General features: G+C 40.2%; 1 protein-coding gene across 1 annotated transcript; it reads right to left on the bottom strand.

Annotated features, from left to right (window-relative positions):
• Positions 1-1,935: 1,935 nt before the first annotated feature.
• LOC137279283 (uncharacterized) lies at positions 1,936-6,162 on the bottom strand. Its single transcript, XM_067811800.1, has 4 exons — positions 6,077-6,162; positions 4,921-5,030; positions 3,486-3,650; positions 1,936-2,057 (listed from the first exon to the last, which is right to left on the bottom strand). The coding sequence occupies exons 1-4, from the start codon at positions 6,124-6,126 to the stop codon at positions 1,981-1,983; spliced, it is 402 nt and encodes a 133-aa protein (XP_067667901.1). The 5' UTR covers positions 6,127-6,162; the 3' UTR covers positions 1,936-1,980.
• Positions 6,163-15,334: the final 9,172 nt, after the last annotated feature.

Below are 15,334 nucleotides of genomic sequence, written 5' to 3'. Positions count from 1 at the left end.
TTGGAGCCTTTCGTTAAATTCGCTGGTAAACTGGTCAAATTGTGTATTAAGGGAGGTAATTTGGGTTTGAATACATTTCAATGTTATGGCGAGGTCTGCAAGTGTGACAGAAGAGTCTCTATCAATATCGGTCATATATCGACAGACACTGATGTAGTCACAGAATGAACAGTGTGTTCCCAGATGTCTTTCAATAATTAATCGGGTCCTCCACATCCAATTAGAAGACTTTAGCATTGATAAGAAACACGAGTCATGATTAATCTGGTACGTCTTCCGTTGTCCATTACGATCGGTACGCATATATTCCCTAATGTAGAACGACTGATACTTCTTTGTGTAACCTTTACGTTAGCTTAGCTTCCCACATAATATAGGTGGGCATGAAGCAAACGTTTAACAATAAATGTAATAGGGATACATCACATTTTCTTGTTAAATAAGCATCCTGTCAGAGGAGTAAGGGACACACTAAGGATAATCACCGAATCATCCACAGTGACCATTTAGGCTCCTTTGTGTAGTGTACACTGCGTTTTCCGGCACAACACCGATCATTTATCCACTAACCGTAACCTGAATATACGTGTAGCCATAACGTTTTACAAGATAGGAGATGCACCATGATTATATAAACACGGAAGCAGTATATTATTAGGGGTCAAATAGTGGATGTCTGGTGTCTCGAATGTTGCACGCTTTACTGGTGTCTCGAATGTTGTGCACTTTACTGGTATCTCGAGTTTGTATGCTTAGATGGTGTCTCGAATGTTGTATGCCTTACTGGTATCTCGAATGTTTTAACCTCGAGCGAACAATGTTGGAGCGGAAATCGTATGACACTTTACGGAAAAAGCATACTCGGTGGTTCATCCAAAACTCAATTATCGCTCCAAGTACAAAGAATGTTGAGATCATCCTTCTTGTCAAATAAACTAGTAGAGAGTTTTCCATCTCATTGAATATTGCATTGTGTGCATCTATATAAATGTAGAGTAAAGCTGATTACTCTCTCGAGTTACTTGTTGATTTGTCTTCTGTGAATTATAATGTTTCAAATTTCCCTGTCACCTTCATATCAAGAATCACTGAGAATGTTTCATGGCACTGCGATTGTCGAACACAACAGTGTCAACACACACACACATGTATGTATGACACATTAATGTATTTCCCTTTTTATCCCTTTTAAAATCTGTGCTAGAACATACTTACTACAGGTTGTTCAACTTGACCTGGGAGGTACCGGCCTGGACTTTCACACACCGTCTACAGTTTCACGAAGTCTACGTTATAACACTCCTGTCAGTGAGAGTTTGATTCGTGCGTGAACCGAATCCAGGATAGGCTGAAGGTTTCACGAAAACCTAGTTTATCACTTCGTGCTGTCATTAATGTTTTGAAGATATTTAAATATTAGGCTTGCGGCAAATGTTTTCTGCTTATTGGAAAGTGATTTATCGTTACGTTTCCACCCCATTGAGTTCACTCACACCAGAGTTACGTTCACAAATCAAATTACAGGGTCAGGTTCAATTTAGAAACAGTCCAATGAATATCCTTTTGACCATTGCGGATGTTCGCAACAACCATTGTCCTTTGGACTTCATTAAAACACAGTTTTTGGTTGAGGGCATCATACTCGTAACTCTTAGTGACCACATAAGCATGTTTTTAAGACGTCTAAACTTAAAAGTTACAATTAAACTGATGAGTTTTCTAAAGTGTGACTCAGTCAACGTAAAGGCTGATACTGCAATTACAAGATGTCACTGCGCGTCTTCATGTCACGAGAAGAATGCAAAGGGACCCAGGTAGGAAACCTAGATCAGCGGATCCTGGTTATGTAAGGAAGGCGTCTCTTCAAACGTCAGTGGACGACTGGAACAACAACGTCCCTGACACCGGAACGAAATATGTATCAGCAACAAGTGATGAACGAGTCGAGATATATATTTCAACATGTCATATGTAACACTGTTAGTGACATGTACATGGGAAGGTGAAAAGCCCCGTCCAGTTCATGTCGAATTCTGTCTGAGTGATGTGGCCATCATCTGTGAAAAGAAGAATGCGTAGGTTCTTGTAGTAATACGATAATACATTCTCAGAACAATGTTTTCCAATGTTTATTATGAAAGTTAGTTTGCGGTATTTAGGGGACCCTTCCCATGTGCGCACCAGACACCTATAATCGTAGGTGAGTGAGTGAGGTTAGTTTTATGCCGCCTTTATTCGTATATTGTACCCATGTGAGGAATTGAACCCGGGTCGTAGGCGAGACTACCGAGACTCTTAACCACTAGGCTACCCCACCGTCACAGATCGTAGGTAGATTAAATCTGTGACCTGTGTGACACAGGTTGCGCTTCCACATTGACTTTATACTGTGAAATGTACCTGGAACAATGGTGAAGGCGGCTTGAAACCAACCCTACCTGATTCATTCATACTATGCTGTTTTTAAGGTTATGTTAAATACCTATCATATTTATCTACTGTATGACAAACGGCCATCAATTCTCTAAACTGTAATACCCAAAGAAATGCGAAAGAATATGTTGTAGAAAAGTTTGTTTCATTTCCAAACTGTGCGACGGTGTCGACAAATAATCGCATGGAGAGGACAATCCTGCAATTGGCATGATGAGTATCGATCTCAGCAACTGCCGTTACACACCAACCAAATCAGCAAGTATGACAAGCTGACCACCTTGTCGTCCCTTACGTCAAGCCCTGGTTGCTTACGACAAGACAGCAGTACTATGTATCATAGGAGTAATGCCACGATTTTATACGATTTAAATATGAACATGCGTATACGTATGATCATAGCATAATGTGATCAGTTAGAATATGATACATGATATTTCCCTGATGTTCATATTTTGTGTCTGTTTACAAAGTAGTACATAGAACAGTTTCATTAATATGGCAAGTCGTATTCACACCTCAACACTCGTCATATCACTGTCATCGTGTGACCAATCACCGTTCATCGAATGTGTCACTCAAACGCAATGAATATTTACATCCGACGGTCGAGATGTTGTCTTTCTATTTTTGTTATGTCGGAAGAAACATTCGTACCGTGTGCTGTTGTGAAAATTTATACGAAATTTAAATTTCATTTTTTTCAGTAATCGACATATAAAATGTACAAATACATTTTCCTGTGTCATATCTATGCAACCTTTAAGTGACACCTTTAAAACACCCAGCATGGTATGTGTTTCTTGCGATCCGACTTGCCGTTTGAGGTAAGTCGAGTCGAGATGAGGTAGGAAAGGAGTTTGACATCGCATCGCAGTTTGTGTGTGCGCGTGGGAGTGCGTGCATGACTGATCGAGATACCCTTCGACAAGCAGTCCTTCTATCCCGAATGCCGGGATGTCTCCACATGTCATGGTGCTTTCTTTCAGCATATTACACTATGATATACGGGAATATCATATTTATGGAACGAATTGCACAAACAATGTTACCGTCATCGTCGAAGTAGTTACAGAAGCTGGTGAGCTCGCTTAAGCTAATCCGACTGTCGACGTTGTTGTCAAGGTGACGGAAGAACAGTGGAGTTTGGTGTGCAAAACGCAGATTCAGGAACGTCCATTTTAACTCGAACTCAAGTTTACTGATCACGTGGTCTCCTAAATTGAGGAAAATAATGACGTCATTACGGTTCAAAAAATACATACATGTATGTCCATATTCAAACACATATTAGGACAAGTATTTGCATATCTGCTTGTGAGTTGTTAATACAGTACTATTTGACTACAGTGCTATTTGGCTACAGTACCATTTGGTTAACAAGACACCTATTTATCCTAATGATCATGTTTCTTCTTGTTTCTTTTTCTTCACAACCATTCCCCTGTTCGTCAGTTTCACCAACCAGGCCAGGAGCCAGACAATCTTTCGGTGCCACTCAGAGGGACCAAACACTTTTATATTTCATGAAATGGTTATGGTCTCTACACATGAGAAAAGGATGATGGGCATGTCAGTTTGGTAACTCAAACACTTAATAAGGCTATATCCAAGATGGCCGCCCCCAAACCACAATTTTTAAAAAATGTTGATTCCAAGCGTTTATCCTGAGAACATTTCAGCAAATAGGAAATAAAAATGGGGAGGTAAGATAGTGCTAACGTGATTAAAAGCATTTAATTAATCGCACTTTCTTATATACAGAGATATAAAGGAAAATGAAAGCACTTAAACTGTCGGTCCCCCTGAGTGATACCAATATGTCAGTTTTCAGCTCCTGGCTCATGGCAGCATACGTCCAGAACTTTCATCACTTTAGTCTTTTTCCCCAATGCAAAGCTGGCACACCGTGATATAAATAAAACGCTTCTCAACGCAGCGTTAACATTCACTCACTCACACACACATTTTTAATATGAAATCAAAACAAAATTGTATATACTCAAACACTTTTTTGAAAGGTATTTTAGAAAATGTACGGATAAAGGAAAAGCAAGTTCCATGAACCGTCAACTTCTTTATTGCATTGGATGCGGCGTTTCGGCGCATATTGTTTTAATCACTGTTACTCTGTACATCTACCTACTCTGCTCAAACCACTCACCTGTAATCAATGCATATCAACCTTGGCATTTGTAGCTATGTTTATATTCTCCATATTACAACTCTGTGTATCACTTGCTCGATAACGGCGTTAGTACCTGCACGAAACGTCGCACCTAATGCAATAAAAAGTTGACTATCTATAGAACTTGCTTTTCCTTCTACTCTAACACAAAATCGCATTTATAGATATTTAAGGGTATTGATAAAGGCGTGACATTGGCATTAACGTAACTGTGGGATAACTGGAATAATATCTCTGATAGCGACATAAGTATATGACAGTATAATCCAACTGAATGTCTCTTGGAGCGGTACACAGACCATCGCCGTCGAAATGCAACCAGAAGCTCCGACATTCTGAACTGGTGAGCCTCGTGTCATTGTTTTTGTCATAGAAGCGGAACAGCTCGTCATGGGGTTCCTCCAACTGACTGAAAAGAGTGGAGACCTACATAACATGGTGACAAGTAGATGGGACATTAGAGTGGTCCAATACCCGTATACCTAGTGGAGTCTCTGATGGCACTGTGTGCTTATAGCCATTGGGTGAGTGAGTGAGTTGGTTTGACGTTGCACTCAGCAATATTCCAGCTATATGGCTGCGGTCTGTAAATAATCGATCAACAACAGTGATCTACAACAGTGATCAACAACATGAGCATCGATCTGCGCAACTGGGAACCGATGACATGTGTCAACCAATTCAGAGAGCCTGAGCACCCGATCCCGTTAGTCGCCTCTTGCGACAAGCCTAGTCGCCTTTTATGTCAAACCTTCACTGATCACATGGCCATTGAAATATACAAACCTCCTCTCACCTGGACAACACCAAGCACTTCCTACATTGCCATGCACGGGCAATAACAAGTCTTAAAATTGTAAAATTTGCTTCAGCTCATGTGTGGAAACATTCGAGGAAGATTTTGCTCCAAAGAAGTCTTTAAATAGATGTTAGGAAAGAAATATGGGATGTTTATCACGCATCATACATTACACAGTGTTGTAAACTTGGAAGGTTTCCAGTCCAGAATTTCCTGGATTAAGATAAATAACAAGAAGGTAAATAAGAGGCGTGAAACTGTTTAATTTTTTCAAATTGAGGCTTTATACTCAAAGTCAGATTCGTCCAAGATCATCGGGCGTGCAACGTTTTAAAACTGACCGTCCGGTCGCAAAACAGACCGTCCCGGGCGGTCAGGCAGTAGAGAGTTTGCAACGATGATTATGTACCCCTACCCCGAAATTAATGCTTCCATTCATTCACAAGGTACAGCTTTACCTCACGTATCAAACGCTTTAACCACTAGGCTACTACACCGTCCCTACTTATCAAAGGCCTAGTTACGAACTGCGTGTCTTCTACATGGCATGGGGTACATGAAGCTATAGATGACAGTACATCCACACAACCAACTTACAGTTGTTTTTACAAGCGGTACATGTATAAGCAGACATACTGGAATACAATGGTACTTACGAAGAGTACACAGCCAGAAGCACAACCAAACAAACGATCTTCCACAGCATACTGTTAGTTTCTGTGTATTCCTTGTGTCTCCTACATAAAACAAGGCTAAATATATACAGATAAGCTTTTGACCGAAATTATCTGATAAGGTCATTAAGAGTTGGTTTATTTCTGTACCTAGCTGTCTTGGTTGGTAATCCTAGTTTGCAGGTTTCAAATAGGTTACAAGAATACCACAATACCTTTGTATCTGTCTTACCTTGAGAATAAGCAGCGACTGCATGGTCCTATTCAGAAAACGTGTATAATGGCATATACACAAATAGCTTTTCAGCTACTCTGCATCATGATCGTGTTAGCATGCATAAAATGGGTTGGTGGGTTGGTGATGTGTGTGTGTATTGTGTGTGTATTTCGTTTATTCTGCAGTCAACACTAATCCAGATATGTGGCCGAGGTCTGTAATTCATCGGGTTTCACCACTACGAGTGGTTGACGGCATGAGTGACTGCGTAAACGATGACACAGAATCAGACTGTTTACTCTTGTAACCAGCTCATTCTCTTTATTCTCGCCAAATATGGAGTATTGGGAATCTCTCTCCCATAGATAATGTATACATTATTTAATTAACATCATTCGGCTGAAAATATGTTCCAAAACACTAACATGATATTCGTACCAAATGCACCCACTGCGGAAAACTATTTCTAAAACATCATTCTATAGTCTGTTTTGTTCGGTTGTATGAATTTAAAGGGACACCATGAAACTGCTGTTTTATCGTGGTTATGGAATTCATGCTTTGCTGTCTCTTTTACCCTAAAACGATTTCAGATTGACAAGTATTCCTGTACCAACACGTACGTGAAACTGACATTTTCCAGCTGTTGCGTGTTGATTCCAGAGTTGACTATAAGTCAACCAGAAATGCATGAAAGGCCTCGGTATTAAATCAGACAAAGCAATATGTTATAATTAAGAATGTATTCTAAAATTAACTATTTTTCACATTAATACAAATCACTACATAAGATTTTTCAGTGGCAGTAAAGAGTTAAAGCCAGTGTAATATAAAAGCAAACAATATACATGTAGCATTACAGACTGAGATGGTGATGTTCACCATACTGCAGCAAAGGAGAAGTTCTCACTCAGGAAGATACCACAGTTGCTGGTCTTCTTGTAACTTGAGTCGAAATATGAGATGCGATTCAAGAGTTAACGACAATTATGTACATGCGACACAGATGCCACAGGATGTTTACTGGGTCAGAATATGGTGGAAAGGACCACAGGGTTGCACTACCTTCTAAAAACTCTGCCTAATTATACCACATGTCTAAACAGTGCGAACTACTGCGACTCACATACAATCCACATTGTACTTAAAGAGCAACACTGCCTCTTAACTGGGTAATGAGATCATTCTGCTGGGTATGGCTAACTTGTTCTGCTGGGTATGGCTAACTTGTTCTGCTGGGTATGGCTAACTTGTTCTGCTGGGTATGGCTAACTTGTTCTGCTAACTTGTTCTGCTGGGTATGGCTAACTTGTTCTGCTGGGTATGGCTAACTTGTTCTGCTAACTTGTTCTGCTGGGTATGGCTAACTTGTTCATATATCTTGGAAATAAACACACGAAAATGCCCTGCCAGAGAATCCATTACTCACTCATTTTCATAAATACGTCAGCATTAGTTTTGTGACTCCACGCAGTAGTACTGTTGTCATGCGTCCCTGTTTGCGTGAAGGAATCAACTTGTTTCTCAGTAGTAATGCGATAGCTGGGCAGATGTAATAAATCAACACTCCTTCATAATTGATGTCCCATTAATAACTATGTAAACATAACAAAAACGGGTTGTAACAGTCCACAAGCAACAGTAATGTTAACCATCGATTAACACAATCAATGATTAAAAACTAAAACAGACAGTATATCACTTTATAATACCTTAAAGCTATAATATCTTTACGTCATTTATACCTAATCGGTAGTCATTATTAGGGCGCCAGTAGAAATTATTACATTCGTGAATAATCAAACGTAAAAACGGATCTGTTCCAGCAAATCTGTGACGTTGTACATTATCCAGATATCACACAAACATATGCTCCAAAATATACTGAACAGGAAAAGAAACGCAATTTTACAAACAAAATGTAACTGTCCATGCTTATGTCTTCTATTTAAAAACTTGCCAAAAAGCCCGAGTTGTGTCTCTTTTGCTGTTCAGTGTATGATTTTGGAGCTAATGACAAATCAATGCTTCTACTATGCCTTTCGTCACCTAACCTCAAAACTCTGGAGAAGCAAAGATTGGTTCGAGCATGCAATTAAGAATTGACTGTGTTTAGAAGGAACTCATCAGGTGATAGACTTTTTTCATACACTTTGATAGTTCATGTAATACGATTTCATATAAAATCTGATCAGTGTAGGCCAGCACTGAGATGTGCACGGCGTCGCAAAAACATTTAGCCAGTACTGGCGGCTTTCCTGAAATATGTGACGTTGTGTTGTTATTTCTCGGTTGTTGTTGGGTGTCCATTTGTAATGGCAATTTAGGCCATGTTTATGGGTGCAAATGACCTTCGAACACGCACACGAAGTTTGTCTTGTGTACCGCACGGCCCCTTTATATGACACATGTTCTGTGGTAGGGAGCTTTGAAGTATTTCACAGCCTATAAAACATAACCGTAAGGTCCCTGACAACAGTCACTGTGGAAATTCTCATGAATGGTTGATTAGTGTCTGGCTTTTGCCTGTGACATTCAAGCTGAGAAGTGTTGGGCGTCCTAGGTAGAGTAACTGTTAATACAAATAATGACAAGAGTAGTTAATTTCGTAGTAACACACAGAGTGACAAACGTAGCTACCTCCGTAACTTTTAGCATATGTTGTGACCAGAGTAGTTACCTTCGTAGGCGTTAACACAAGTATTGACAAGATTAGTTAACGATGTAACTGTTAACACAAGTGGTGATAAGTATAGTTAACATCTGTAACTGTTAACACAAGTAGTGACAAAAGTAGATAACTCCGTAAGTGTTAACGTAAGTGGTGACAAGGGTAGTTAACATCCGTAACTGTTAACACACGCATTGACAAGAGAAGCTAATTCATTAACTGTTAACGCGTGTTATGACATTGTGAAGTGCTGCAACGGAGACGCCTATACAACACGTGCTTTAAAGACCATTTAAATAAGTTTCATTATGCAACGAATAAAGCCTGTCAATGGAAATAATAATCGCCCAGATCCACATGCTGCAGTAGCATAGGCCTACTTTCCTAACTCATGTTCAACATGAAGTTCACGAACCACAAACCCAACGCATTCAGTATACTGAATATCGACGCTACAGGTAAATGTAACACCCGTTCCTCTTATACTATGTATACAATACGGTACTGTTGATACTATCGACTACCTTGATTCAATACCAGCCTGGGTTCCGTTTAGCGACATATCTCTGCGATCAATTCTCGTATAAGAGGGAGGTGTGTGGGTCGCTGAACAGAACGAGAACTAATCGCGACAATGCTAGACCGATCAAGTATCTATATTCTTCTGTTAACAACCCCAAAGGATAATTACAGTGTGGTAAGTAGGCAGCAATGCATGTTGTTTCTTTATATAATAGTGTTACTGAGGTTTAGTATATTACGTGTTATTAGTGCTGCATGAACGGTTGCTATTTGCCAGTGTGTTTGTGTTGGGGAAGAATTAGCGTGCCTATCCTTAAACACTGACTGGAATGAGAATGACTTTGTTTTGGTACAAGGATATACACCCTTTTGTATTTGAACTTATGTTTGGTAGACTTGAGTAGTATCCATGTTATTGGCTCATAATATACCATCAATACCCAATGCCGGTAACGGTCAGGTTCACAGACTGGCCTGACACATGTCATCGTATCCCAGTTGCGTAGATCCGTGTCCATGCTGTTGATCAGTGGATTGTCTGGTCCAGATTGAATATTTACAGGCCGCAGTCATGTAGCTGGAATATTGCTAAGTACGACGTAAAACTGAACTCACTCACTTAGTTTGACAGAAGCATGCCATTGCCCTCTGAATCCATACTGGTGTCTTCAGTTGTTGCCTGTTTGGTATTTCCTTCATACCACATTCATGCCACAATACTGCATCTGTGTGATGCACTTGTAAATACTCGAGGCCTATACACACAATTACATGGCTGATACTATGAGCAACAGGCTACGTCTTGGGTTACCATATCGCGAACTCTGACCATCCTATCCGTAAAGTCACCTCCTCCTGTACATCAAGTTGTTGAGAACAGTCTCACCTGGCATATTGACGGATCCTTCCACATTAGGTTGGCGCACTATAACATCTCTGCAAATTCGTTCATTTATCTCATTAACTAATTGTCTCTGTGATAACTTTGTAGAACAGACAGGCTCGCTGACTTGGTTGACACATGTCATCGGTTCCCAATTGCGCAGATCGATGCTCATGTTGCTGATCACTGGATTGTCTGGTCCAGACTCGATTATTTACAGACCGCCGCCATATAGCTGGAATATTGCTGAGTGCGGCGTAAAACTAAACTCACTCACTTGTAGAACAACTGACTTATTTGCAGTAATGTACCAACGAGTGAGTGCATACCATTTTGCGCCTCTTTTAAGCAATATTCCAGCAATATCATGACAGGGGACACAAGAAATGTACTTCACGTGTAATAACCATGTGGGGAGTCGAATCCGTGTCTTTGCTGGATAAGCGAAGGCTCAAGCCACTAGGCTACGTCGTCGCCCGAAGTATGAATGAAAGGCGCTGCAAAGTCATTGAGTTATAAATAATACCAGGATATCAATAACTGTCAGTATTAATGTCAACCTGCTTCTGATGTCACAGTTAGTGATTTTGATAACGTTTGGTGATTCTGAAATCAGTGATTTCATGAACAGATCACAAAGTGTCAATTCGCCCACCAAGCTTAAATACATAACTGTGGCGCCTGTATACAGTTGTAAATTCATCATTGATGTAAACATGTCGTAAAATCAGCCGTATATAGTAATGAAGTACAAGTCAGACCATGAAGCTTCAATGGTGGTGTAAATGATAACTGTGAGTTATATCGACCGCGCCTGCTTGTAGTCATAATCGAGTATCGTCGTTTGAGCATTATTCAGAACCACATTTTGTCCACGTTGGTCTGTCTGATATGTTAACTTGTCATACAAAGACGGAGTGACCCATTGCGGTAATGGATATGCGGCCGTCTCGTATGAAGCATATTGCAAGGCAGTTAGACAACTGAGTGAGTGAGTGAGTGAGTGAGTGAGTGAGTGAGTGAGTGAGTGAGTGAGTGAGTGAGTGGGCGGGTGAGTGGATGGGTGGGTGAGTTGGTATTGGGTGGGTGGGTGAGTGAGTGAGTGAGTTTAGATTTACGTTGCACCTAGCAATAGAGTATGGTCTGTAAATAATCGTGTCTGGAACATACTTTCCAGTGATCAACAACATGAGCATTTGGGATACAGTGACATGTTTCAGTCGCCTCTCACATCAAGCATGAGCTGCTGAAGATCATTTCTAACCCGGATCTTCACGGGTCCAGAAACAAAGAGCATCTGCAGTGAGGAGAATTTTCAGAAAAAACAGTTACAAAACGGTGTGTCCGGTGAAATTCACTAGTTTGGTTTTCATTATATGTTTATTTGTTTGTTTGTTGAAGTGAACAACTGATATGTTTTTGCGTGTGCTTTTATAGGTGTCACGTGTGGGAGTACCTCGAATCATCACAATTCGATAGTGGTTCATAAATTGATGTTTTGATAAAGTCCATTTATGCAAAGGACTGAGCTTTTATGGGAGCTTTCACTTCATTGTTGAAATGCTTTGTCGTATATGTTTTACATGTTTTAATGGAATTGGCCAGCCTGTAGGACCGACAACGATTATGTATTTATCAGCCCAAGCTCCGTTACATTCAGACAGGATTAATATGAATCCGCACACTCTCGGAGTAAGACATGTACGTATTAAAAAACTAACCTCATATCCCCGTCAGCGCTAACTCTACTTTACTCCATTTCAACAATGCCTTTGTCCCCACGAAACAATAAACGTAGAAATGGCCTTATGTTGACCTCTATATAAACAGTTTAAATTGTTACAGTAGTAAGATACGAACTCTAGTGTGGGTAATCCTACGCAAAGCCTGCATACATATGTTAGGTGGTGTAGCGTATTGTGTGTGCCCTGTGTCTGGAACACATAGCTGGTTAACACAGGGACGCCCCAGTAGTTGAGAGAAGGGCTTGACATACACTTGTTTTGGGCCAACGAGGTGAGGATTGCAACGGGACGTGAGAGGTCAACGGGCAGATTATCAAACAAACGTACTTAGTTATGCTCTACTGACAATGTATGCATGTTTATTTATATTTATAAGGTAGGGCAATACTATAAACCACAACAGTGTTCAACGTATTCTGTTTGAGACATCAAATTGACGATATTTTGAAAATGTTGGATTGGGAAGTTAAACAGAGACAGAGATAGAGTTTAATCGGTATTGGAGGCCCCTTTACCGAATGTACAGTTTCATTATGTATATCACGAATGCGATAGTGATATATGGCTGTGATAACTAATCCCCACATGGAAAATACATATTCTCTAAAACATATATGTCTGGAACATAGACAGGTATTTGCCGACAAACTGTGTTTTTTTTTACAAAATGTTTGTTGAACTACTCGCATGGTTCTTTAACGCCATTTACTGAACATCAAAATTCATCAAGTACCCGTAAGTTGCATTTTATTGCATTTTTATGTATGCGTCGCCGTATTCTGTCTCCGTATTAATTTTCAGTACGTGCACTCTGAGAACGAATAGTTACTGGGTGAAGTACTGATTAGATAGAGGCAATGCATGACCTGCCATGGGCGATGACCATCAAATATGTTGTCGTCCTGTATTTCATCTTGTAAGACATTTCGTTGTCTCCCTCGTCAGTGCACATGGAGTATCATGTATCATTACATCATTTGGGTAAGAGTGTACATGTATTTAGTAAACAGCCCCAGCGAGTGAGTAAATCTAGCATCACCATGAATAATTCTGAACACCATTTTGATTTAAAGTGCTAGAGACCTGTGAATATATGTTGAGAACATATATTCTCATGAAATAACATATAAAATCGGCAAAACAATGATGTCCAATGCATTAGAGTTGTGCTAAAAGCAGAGTCCCTTGTAGGATTCTGACTATATTTATCAAGCACGATCAAATTTCAAAACGACCGCGTGTTTTTCATGCGTTGAAAGAACAACACCTCTGCCACAGCATTAAAGCTTCCCTGACTTCCACGCATTGCTAATGTAAATACGGTGTAAGTGTGTGTTTGACGAGGAGTATGTCTCTGCAGGGGTTGGTGTTGAAAGCAGACTGTAATGAGCGGGTAGCCAAATAATCCTGCATTTTTTCAGCAACTCATGCTCAACCTGATTCACAAACTGACCATGCGTGTCAATTGGAATGAATGGGACTTGGTATATATGGGTGCAAAGATCTGTATGCATATATCCCCATGATTCGAACGACATACACCGAATATGACGTATTCCGTGGTTCACACTATCAGTATCACATTATATATTAACATTGTCATAAATGGGGTTAAAGGCAGCTTGAGGAAGCGACATACATGTGTGTGAGTGGGTGAGTGAGTGTATACGTGTTAGTGTGCGTTTGTGTGTGTCTGTGTTTGTATGTGTGTGTGCGTGTGTATGTGTGTATGTGTCTGTGTGTTTGTGTATGTGTCTGTGTGCATGTGTCTGTGTGTATGTATCTGTGTGTCTGTGTTTGTGTGTGTGCGTGCGTATGTGTGTAGGTGTATGTGTGTCTGTGTCTGTGTGTATGTGTGTGCGTGTGTATGTGTGTATGTGTCTGTGCTTGTATGTGTCTGTGTGTCTGTGGTCTGTGGGACATCATCATAAGTATTATTAGCAGTATTATTCTGTCCTCACAATACTATGTTGGCTGTGACGGCAGAGTTGGTGTTAACTACCCGCTTAAATGTTTCATGCCTGTAACACCTTCCCCTGCCCCATACAAATCAATGTCTCGTACACTTTCGCAAAGTCGCTGCATGAAGTCGAACGCGGGGCAGACTTCATTAACCTCTTTAACGTACTTGAAAACGGAGGAGAAAGACTTGATGTCAGGCAATGAGCATTTTCAACGCTTATAACTATATCTCAACATATGATACAGATTTGGCGTTTCCCGGGGGGAGGGGAGGGGAGGGGGTGGGTGGTGATGGTTGTGTCATTCAATACCATTACCACCGCCGTGTTTAGTTGCAGTGTTGTTGCTTGATCCAGTGCCTGTCACTTCACAAAATACCTGCCCGTTCAGGTGTTCTCCCAAACCTGTTGGTGAAACGTACCACCATTCAGAAAGTTCTTCTCATTCCTTAAACGTCCAAATTGCCGAGTCTCAGCATTACCCAATTATTCTGAGTCCATTACTGAATGCCATAAACAGATGAAATCTAGATTGGTTTGTGTGATAAATCCTATCGCGTTTATTTTCAAAGCTCCTAGTCTGCGTCAATCTCATAAATCGTTTTTATTGTAAACATTTTTATTTCTGTATCCAGGATTACTTGTATCGATTGAATAATTGGAAAGTCGTGAAGTGCAGTAACTATTTCCGTCCCATTAATGGAGACAAAATGGCGTACATATGGCCGCAATAGCCCAACCCTGGATCGGTGCATCCCTTCAATCAATCAATCGTAAGGGAAATCAGTTTGTTTTTTGTTTGTTTTGTTGTTTTTTGTAGATATTGAAGTAAAACATTTATTGGGTATTTGTTCTTTTTGTTACACATTTGATTCAAAGGTTCATATCTTAGATCATTAACGGTGCCCCCATTTTATATGAGATAAGGACACAAATGAAAAACATTAGAAAGGAATTGTCTAGTCCCATACAGTCTTTCAAGACACGATTTATTTGTAGTAATCCTCAAAACCCATCTCGGTGTGATGCGTATGTCGACGCAAACTTTCAGATTTTAAACACTGTAATAACTTCTTGTTGCAGTCAGTAGAAAGACAACTCACCCAAAATGACAACTGTATTCATATCGAGCCCTATCTATTAGGGTATGTAACCTTTCAGCTGTCAGTACTATATAAGTGTTCGTCCAGTAATTGACAGATTCACCCGGGTTAGAATATCTACAGCCTAGACAACAGGGC

Source organism: Haliotis asinina, chromosome 3 (genome assembly GCF_037392515.1).
Source record: "Haliotis asinina isolate JCU_RB_2024 chromosome 3, JCU_Hal_asi_v2, whole genome shotgun sequence".
NCBI lineage: Eukaryota > Metazoa > Mollusca > Gastropoda > Lepetellida > Haliotidae > Haliotis > Haliotis asinina.
The sequence above is the reverse complement of the archived record's forward strand: the minus strand, read 5'-3'. Positions and strand labels throughout refer to the sequence as shown.